A 9,777-nucleotide genomic window follows, 5' to 3' on the forward strand; every position below is an offset into this window, starting at 1 on the left:
TATTATTATTATTATTATTATTATTATTATTATTATTATTATTATTATTCACAAAGGTGTAACATTTCGAATGTAAGATGTTTCATTTTATTGTATCATGTTCTTTATTTTTAAGCTCAATTTCTACGGGTAGAGAGACTAAATCATTCTATTACTTGTAACTTGAAACTTATCATTTTGAGATCTTGTTTATTTATTATTAAGTTTAGTTCATATGCACTAATTTTTAATTTTTTTTCTTATTATTTTATAACAATATGTACAGAAAAATGTCCAAACAGAATCTTAAATCATTTTTAAAATATTAAGATACCAACATATATTACTAGCACATTTTTCTTTTGAATGAAATTTATTAAAAATCTAAAAGTTGTTTGGTTTCGTTAAAAAAATTGATGTGTCTCACGTATGATTTTGTAAGTTACAATCATAAAGAAAGTCTTCAGGAAAGAGCACTTGCAGCAGTCTTAAAACAACTAATATTCACCATCACCAGCAACAACACAACAATTAAGCTGATGCATTAGATGAACATGGATTTGTACAATTTCTTTACTCATTGTCATGTTATACCCAGTTTATCTCATCACAATCTCATTGAATATTTGATGAAATTAGTATATACAGGGACAACATTGCAAATAAGAAAAAACTTCACTTGTCCAATTAGCATAAGTGAATTTTGATAGATGAAAATCATACAATTACCAGATTTTGGTGTGGCACTTGCGGTTCGGGTGCTTATGTTTTACTTCCTACTTCAGTTGCCAGGAACAACGAAGGCATCAGAAATATGCATTTTGAACACAAACCAAATTACAATCATGTTCCAACAGAAATTAATTCTTGTCAGTTATTATGTTTGAAGAGTTTGGTATTGTACTGGTTGCATGAATTTCTCTAGAAAAATTTAGAGGGCGAACATTGTCAATGGCAAATATTCCAACACTGTCTTACAAGCAAAAAAGATTAATGATTTTATGGAAAACAAATGCATTGGCTCACTCCAAATCGCCTTCATTATTATTTTCGACAACTGTGCATAGTTTCATTCCAAAGAACACTTTTTCTCAAATGCTTGCTGCTCTTTGCGACACAAGTCAAATTCATTTGTATGGTAGTACATGCAGCCAACGTAATCATCCATCTCCTTTGTGCACTTTTGATGCAGATCTTTCAAACTGCAGAAAAAGAAATCCATCACCATCACCTTGATACGTGAATCGACCATAAAAGACTTTCTTGTAATGTAACAATCGACAAGATAGTTCAGAACTAATACAGCCTCTAGAAGCAACACATCCATCTATTTCTAAGTTTGATAATTCATCTTTGAAACATGTTTTACATATTTTATTACTGTTATTACTAGCATTACCAAGTCAACAAATTTTAAAATTTTAAAAAATTACCAAAGCATTAATTATGAACAAATCCGTGAATTTGATGAAAAAAGGGTGTAGTAGAATCAGCAATAAACATAGATGATGAACCTCCGTAATTATTTGATACGTAACGACCACAAGGGACTTTCACGTAATGCAAAAATTGACACTCATCCACGCTCTAATACTAATTCATGGTACGGCTATACTTCCTATTCCATCTTATCTACTCTCCTTACTAAAGCTTCTATACGTCTTCTTTCCAGGAGTCCAAACCACCTAAGGATAGACCGAACTATTTCCCCAGGATATGTTTTATACAAACTTTCTTTCCAGTGCTTTACTCCTAATCTTATCTTGTGTAATGCATTGTTTATTTGTTCCAAGTGCACACTGATGCTGGTGTTGACATCACAGTATACTATGTTCACTCATCCACAGCAGCACTCTCATCTTTACTACTTAATTTTATCCTCATCATGAGAAGAGAGAAACAAATAGTTTTTGAACTTAAGTACATTTTGCACCCAGCAGAATGGACTTATTTATATTCAAGAGCATTACAGAGATAACTTGTGCCGAAAGAAATTACTAGAGAACAATTAATATATTACTACTGCCTAAGATGCATTGAGAACCTAGCTATACCAACTTACCAAGTATGTAGGCTACTTGGAAAATAAACTTTAAAGCTCTAATGTCCTAAAATATTCCTACTTCTAACACTCGTGTTAGCCTTTAACTGCAAAATTGCCCAGCACTCAATTCCAAGATTCCATACAGTATTGCAAATCTTATACCTGTGCTAAAATTTTCTCTTGTGCTTGAGCAGTACCTTTTGATAGAATGTTGACAGTTCCAATGGGGATAATGCTATGCAATGAGAAAGAAGATGGCCGAATTTTTGACATACATCAGTTAGATTCAAGAATAGTCCTTGGATTACGAGGAAGGTTCCGTTTACCCATTGCACAAGCATGTCAAATCATTCTGTCAAAATCCCTCACATTAAAGTCTACTGATCTAGCATTTCAAGGAACTATATACTCAATCAGAAAGCCATACTCAGTTATCGATCTACCAGCAATTCCAACAACTAGACCAAATTATACAACACAAATCAGAAATCAGGTGACAAGCATAAACAAGGAGGGCTCTTCATAAAGCCAGATAATGGTGTCCAAATCCAATCTTCTTCTAGAAGTAACTTGTTGTAGAAAGTGGATTTTAAACATAACTAAATCTCATAACACCAGCTTGCAAGGTTGATCCTCACTCATATATTATAATTTGAACATATTAGAGATATTGATGTAAAACATTCAGTCATTCAACTGGATGTTAGTATTCTGTTTTTTGTAATCTGTTTAGAAGGCTTTAGAACCTATATATACTCAGCTTGTATTCCTTGTTTTCATTAAGCGAAATAACATATACTTAATCTTTTTTGATATGGTATGAAGAGCAAGAATTTGACCCGCAATGGTCAATTTAAGATTCCACCCATCCGCTTCCTAGTTTTTGTCTGAATTACATAGCGGATAGACTTGATGATTCCAATTTATCTCTATTAGAAACAATAAGTTGAACCTATCATCAAGTCACACAGACTTCACAGGTGTGTTGTTAATCCTAGTTTTCCTCTGTGTTTCCTTTCTGATGATAATCACGCCTCTGGAGTTATTGATCCAGCCCACGAAGAATGGGAAGTCCAAGATCAAATCTTGCTTTCTTGGCTTCAATCCACCCTGTCCAAATAAATATTGTCTCGAGTTGTTAGAGTTGTTCATTCATATCAAGTGCGAGAATAAATTCATGGCCATTTCTTTCCAAAAATCAAGGCGCATGCTAGGCAGCTCTGCACAAATCTTCAAGCCAACTCCCTTGAAAACAAAACTATTGTTGTAATTTGAGATTATAACTTTAGAATCTTCCTAATTAGAGGAAATAGATACATAATCTTTTATTTTATTTTATTTTTCCTAGTCTTCTTAGTTTTTTTATTTCTCTTTTTAGGAGAACTAAATTATTACAAATAGAGAGTATGAAAATGTATTTTTCATGATAGAGAATAATAAATCAGTCTTATTTTCAACTACTATATGTGAATTCTTGGGACAAATTAAGTCCATTGCTGATGAACTTGATGGCATTGATTGTCCTGTCAAGCATGATGAATAAAGTGATGTCATTCTTGAGGGTCTTCCTCAAAAATATGCTCCCGTCATTTCTGTCAATTGAAAGTACGTTTGAAACGCCTCCAGTCACAGAAGATGAGTCTTTTCTCCTTGCTCATGGATCGAGCAGTAATTGCTTTCAGAGGAAACTATTTCCCCCTTCGGAAAACTACTCTCAATCCTATGAAAATCCTTCTTCTTCAAGATTGCAATGTGCAGTACCACTATTCAAAGAAATTTTAATCACCCAGCCGTCTCTGATCAGGCTACTTATGACCGGAGTGGTTGTGGTTGTGGCTACAGATTTGAAAACTTTCAGTGTTAAATTTGTCTCAAATATGGTCACACTGCAAATATTTGTTTCTAGTGTCCTGATTCATCCTACCAACCAAATGAGTCTCTTGTTCTATATGATCCAGCAACACATCAGCCGCTGCAGTATTCTGCTAGTCAGTCTAAGCCAACACCTCGATCAAACACATGGGTCAATCCTGCTACTGCAAGATCTCAAAATCAATCTTATCAAGGCATTCCAAGTGCTATGGTGGCTGATTCTTCAGCACAAGAAAATGGAAATTCCACTTGGATATCATATTCAGGAGTCTCCTTTCAAATGACAGGTGAGTCTTGGAATAATCAGCAATTTAATTACTTTGAAGAGACTGATCAAATCTATATTGGTAATGGTGAAGATCTGGAAGTTCTTGGTTCCAGTTCTTGTTTAAAGAATCGTACGAATCCTAATCTCTCTCTATACTTACACAATTTATTGCATGACCCTCAATTACCAAAAATTTGCTCAATGTGATTAAGTTTGCTCTTGATAATGGTATTTATTTTGAGTTTTCTTCCTCACTATAGTACTGTTAGATCTTAGGCAACCAATGAATCCCTTCTTTAGGGCATCGTTGGACTTGACGATCTACACTCCTTCCTAAATCACAGCATTCAAGTCAGTTCGTTTCCAACCATGTCAAAGATTCCTCAGTCTTACTCTACCACCACTATAGTTGTTAATCCTGGCTCTGTTGTAACTAGTGTTTCTGAACCTAGCAACTTATGGCACGCTAGATTTGCCATCCAAATTCTGTAACCTATTTAGAAGGCTTTAGAGCCTATATACACTTAGCTTGTATTCTCTGTTTTCATTAACTGAAATAACATACAGTTCAGTTTTCGTCTAATATATTTTTTTTTAATTTTATTTTTATTTTTTTACATCTTTCTGGTATCCTTTCTGATAGAACATATATCTTTTGTCCATGTTGGATTTCTAACACATATCCTTCTTTGGAGACACCTCAACGGTGTGATTAGATATTTGTGAGTGGTCTAATAATTATAAACTGGATTGGATAACATGGTTGGCACAAAAATCCAATCCTATTGCATAGACTTGTTCAATTGCAGACTAAAAGTAGGGAATGTACAACATAAATAACACAATGAAATTGATTCTCAACATCACAAAGTGTCATACAATCCAAAATAACATAGAATCAAGAAATCACTCACCACTTCAAAATCTGAAAAAAATCAACAAAACCTATTCCAAATTTTCTAACCTACCAAACAGGGATAAAAATCAGAAGGGACAAGAAGAACTCACAGTCCAAGGACACAGCGGGTTACATCGCGACCCTTGTCAAGACACTTTTCAGGGTTAGGATCCTTCTTCTTGCACTTCAGAAAATCCAAGTTCTCAGAGTGGCACCGGATCCCAATGTGCTTCGACGATGCCATCAACACCGACGACGATGGGATTGGGTTTCCCGAGGCATCTACAGCGCTCGCCATGTGCAGTTCAATACTCGTTAGCCACCACAAAAAAGAGAAAGCGCAATTCGATCAGTGTCGTTAAGTTCCTGAAAAAATGAAAGAAAATTACTGGGAAAATGGGGGAAGAGAAAATGGAGGACGGAAAGACATTTACGACATTGCCCTTACCCGTGATTGTTGAGAAGAAGCGATTGGACAAGTTCAAAAGGAAGCTCTCGTAATATGGTTAAGAAATAAGCTTCCAATTTATTGTTAATATGGAAATTAATTTCATAGTAACATTATATTTCTACTGGTAACACATAAGATGTTACTTGCCAAAAGAAATTGTCCTTCTAAAGATTTTTAAAATAATAAAATGCATAACTTCAATGTCGGAGTTTTTATTATTACAATAATTGAACATATATAAACCTTAAATTTGATCATTGAGCAATATAAAACCAAAAATCATATCATATTAATTTTTATTTTCAAAATTCTTTTCACAGACTCGATTCATATATTGAATACCTATTTTTTTTTTAATTCTACCTAATTAATACTAATAAATTGAATTAGATTAATAAATCTAAATCTAATTTAATCTCATAAAACTAATTTATAAAGTTAAATTTACATTTACTTATTAATTATAATAGATTTCATATAATACAATTTTTTTAACACATCATTTCTATATAATATGCTCGGTCATATAATATAAAATCTTTAATACACCTTTTCATAAAAAGGTACTAGACAATCAAGTGTGAAAGCAAAATCTGCAATATTACTCTTATTCAAAGCACAATCTGCATTTGCTAGAGTTCAATGAATGTTTTTTTCACATTAATCAGCCAACAAGTTACAATCTAGAAAACAACTTAAAATAAGGTTAAAAGTATAATTGGAGTCATAACACAAACTGCAATTTTGAACTTCTACAATAATAATTTGTTTCAGGGAAAAAAATTACATGGTTGATTCTTTATTTTGGTGTGCTACTAGTGGTTTGACTGCTTCGTGTTTTACTTGCCTACTTCAGTTGGCAGGAACCACCAAGGCATCGGAAATATTCATTTTGAACATAGAACTTGTTCTCGTGTGAGGTCAAGCTACATAAATCCTTCACAATTTACCTCTTTCGTCGGTCGTTTGTTGCTTCGTCACTTCTTGTCCGTCATCTGTCTCAGCCAAGGTCCGACCGGGAGGATACCTGCTAAAGACACTCTGATGCTTAAGTCAGTTAAAAGTTCGATCTGTTATCAGAGCTTAGTATTAAATGTGCAATAAATGAATCTACTTACCTCGTGTCTTAGCCTTAAACTGTGTTTAGCTTAATTAAACATGTCCTTGTTTTGGGTGATCGACCGTCCTATCTGTCCGACGGTCCCTAGTACATCAGCCCCCCCCAAGCCCTAGACGGTTTGTCGTCGTAGGGTTTGAATGAAGGCTCTGTCGCTTCAGGTGCCCGAGGCTTTGGAGTTTGAGGCACTCGAGGCTCTTTCGTTTCGACTGTTTGCGTTTTTCGAAGTTTTAAAATTTAGGCGGGAAAACACGTGTCAGGTTACTATAGGTGAGGATTCTAGGTAGTGGGAAGGTCTTTTAATCTGGGCCCTCCGTCATGCTTTCGTTTAACGGTGGGGATGCGATCAACGGGTTCAAAATTTTGGCTACAAATAGGTGTGCTTTGACGGTTTCAGACTTACTTTTACCTTTCTTACTCTCACTGCAACCGTCTGGTTTACAACAATCTCAGGTAAATGAATGGCTTCCATTTCTTTGTCTTCTTCTACTGGATCAATGGGTGGAGACGATGAGGGTTCCTCTAGTGATAACGAGACTTCTCGCAGCTCGGGGTCATTGTCCCAGGTCGAAAGGTCTGATGCGGGGAGGGGGTCTCTCGAGTCTTCAAAGCCCAACACCGACCGGATAGTTCACTGGGCGACCCTGTTTCTCTTGGAGGGCGGGGTAGAAGTGGGTGCTATGAGGGTGGCGCCCGCCGGTGGGTGGCCGGCTATTAGTGGTTACGAGTGGGCTTCGCATGATGTGGGGTCCTATGAATCCGAGTTTGGAAGTCGGGATGCTCTTTTGAGATGAGTTAACCAGTCATTCGCTTGAGTGTAAGCTACCCCAACGAACGAGTCTTTCATGGAAAGGAGGCGAGCCCCGAAGACTTCTTTTTTGTATATACTTATTTGTTTCATCGGATGTGCGTGCGGGTCCCCTTTACCCTATTTCAAGCAGCCATTTTGAATAGGATGAACGTCGCTCCCTCTCAATTACACCCGAACGGTTGGGCTTGTATTCAAGCATTCATAGTGATGTGCTCGGACTTGGGTATTATGCCTTCTGTCTCGGTGTTCTTCCATTACTATTATGTTTGGCCGCTTGCAAAATGTGGTTGGGTGTCGCTGACGTCTGTCCAAGACTGTTGTTTCTTCAAGCCGTACTCGGAGTCTTTCAAGGATTTTAAGACGAAATATTTTAAAATAATAATGAAGGAGGGTGGCTGCAGCCAATTTCGCGACGCGGCGGACAAGCCCTTATTTCCTTATTATTGGACCGAGAACCCCGCCAGAATAAATCCGATGTTGACCGACAGCATGACCCCTGCTGAAGTCGAAGCTGTAAAAACCATCAACGATCTTCCCCGCCGTCTTCATGTCCGACAGTTGGTCGATTGCCTCCACCATGAGGATTTTATTAATGTGGTGTTCAGTATGATATTAGTATTCGTCCACGTGTTTTCTCTACAGGTGCTATGTCGTTCCCGGCCCCCCGCAAGACAAGCTACGTCTGCCTTCTCATAAGAGGGACCCTCGACTGACCGACAGCAATCAGGAAACCCTGACACAGTCGCAAACCAAGTTAATACCAACAAGTATTCCTCTGGTCGAGGTTGCCCCGGCCGACAGTAATCCACCATTCCGCGTCACCCCACCAGTCCGCGTTACCCCACCAGTCCGTGTTACCCCTTCGGTGGTAAATGTGGAGTCTTCTGGAGTTGCTGCAAGCACCTCGGCGCTCGGTCCGACCGACCTCTCTCGTTCCTCCAAGAAGAAGAAGAGGTCCAAAGAAGGGGAGAGGTCTTCCTCTAAGAGAAGTAAGTGAGAGGGTTCTCCTTGGCCTCTTTCGGGCGGTCTTCTCGACCCCTCTTTTGGCGTGAGCGACCGGGTGGACTTCCGTATGAATTCTACTCAACAGGCGGCGATCGAACATCTATTGGAGAGGGAGATCGTTAAGTCTGCTTTGGAATTTACCATCAGTGGTGCCATGTTGATGTGGTACGCCAAAGGTTTCGCTGATCGGCGCGGATTGGAGGAGATCTAGAAGGAATTGGCCGGGGAGAAGAAAGCCGCTGCGGATGCGAAGGCCGGCTTGGAAGCGCTTACTCTCGAGCATTCCAAGTGTCTGGCCGAGCAGGCCGGTTTGAATAAGAAGTTAAAAAGTGCTTGCGTGGAGGTGGCGACCCTTATGCAACAGGTGAAGGACTTTGAGCTGAAGCATGACAAAGAAAAGAAAGAGACCGCCTAGTTGAAACAGGTCCTGCGTCAGGTTGGAGAGAAGCTCAAACAACAGGAGGAAGAGCTGATTGAGCTTCACGCAGAGAACATCCGGCTGAAGGGGGAGGTTCACAAGGCGAATGAAAATATAGAAAGCTTGAACAGGAATGTTGAGATTGAGAATGAAGAGGGTTTTTCAAGGTCATCCGGCAGACGGCCTATTTGTTCGGGATTGACCTTGTCAACTCCGGGTTTAACCTCAGCTAGGATGTTTACGAAGGAAAAATGATGCCTATTCTTGCGCCGGGCGGTGAAGAAGGGCCGGTTGAAGAGGATGCCGAAGAGGAAAATGCTGACCAAGGCGCCCAGGATGGCGAGGGCGATGGCATAGGGGGTGGGCAATAGTTTCTTGACTTGGGTAATTTTTTGGGAAGGGGTATAATGTGTTATAGTTTTTTATGGGTCGTTTGGTCCGTTATTTTGTTTCGTTTTGAGGCCTTCTTTGGTCGTTAAGACATTGTATAGACCTCAGGATTTGGTAATATGAATACGATTATCATTTTTAATTATCATAATTCATGCTGTTTTGTATTGGCCGTCGTTGCATATTTAGTTAGCGATTTCAGCTCATCATTTATTAGTTGATTGTGCGGCGGTGATTAGGATTAGTAACTCGGTTAGCGGGTCGACCGAGTGGTTGGTTAATTGGTGTTAACCCAACGATGTGGTTGACCGGGCGGCAGCGATTCTTGTAGAACTCGCCGTTCACCGCCTGGTTTAATGAGGTCGCTGGGTGGCAGTGATTCTCTTTTAAGAATGCGTCGTTCACCACCTAGTAGCTTAGTTGGACGGGCGACAATGGTTCTGTTAGAACTCGTCGTTCATCGCCCGATGCGCTTGGGGTGACAGTGGTTCTTTACGAACTCACCGTTCACCACCCGGATAGTA

The 9,777-nt window shown here is 38.7% G+C and overlaps 1 protein-coding gene across 2 annotated transcripts; it reads right to left on the bottom strand.

The window, feature by feature from the left end:
* Positions 1–666: 666 nt before the first annotated feature.
* Positions 667–5,625, bottom strand: LOC106778955 (NADH dehydrogenase [ubiquinone] 1 alpha subcomplex subunit 8-B). 2 transcript variants are annotated; one of them, XM_014666965.2, is made up of 3 exons: positions 5,510–5,625; positions 5,172–5,427; positions 667–1,181 (listed from the first exon to the last, which is right to left on the bottom strand). In XM_014666965.2, exons 2-3 carry the CDS (start codon positions 5,357–5,359, stop codon positions 1,049–1,051), a joined length of 321 nt encoding a protein of 106 aa, XP_014522451.1. In that variant the 5' UTR covers positions 5,360–5,427; positions 5,510–5,625; the 3' UTR covers positions 667–1,048. The 2 variants fall into 2 exon arrangements, with proteins under 2 accessions (XP_014522451.1, XP_022632096.1); XM_022776375.1 differs by lacking the exon at positions 5,510–5,625 and having other exon boundaries at positions 5,172–5,481.
* Between the last annotated feature and the right edge of the window lie 4,152 nt (positions 5,626–9,777).

Source organism: Vigna radiata, unplaced genomic scaffold (assembly GCF_000741045.1).
Source record: "Vigna radiata var. radiata cultivar VC1973A unplaced genomic scaffold, Vradiata_ver6 scaffold_298, whole genome shotgun sequence".
Classification (NCBI taxonomy): Eukaryota; Viridiplantae; Streptophyta; class Magnoliopsida; order Fabales; family Fabaceae; genus Vigna; species Vigna radiata.

What these genes read in the sequence shown, in the direction of transcription:
- LOC106778955 (XM_014666965.2), bottom strand. Translation starts at nt 5,359, where the DNA reads ATGGCGAGCGCTGTAGATGCCTCGGGAAACCCAATCCCATCGTCGTCG. An exon ending in ACCCGCTGTGTCCTTGGACT is followed by an intron (nt 1,182 to 5,171) that starts GTGAGTTCTTCT and finishes CTTTTTCTGCAG; the next exon opens with TTTGAAAGATCTGCATCAAA.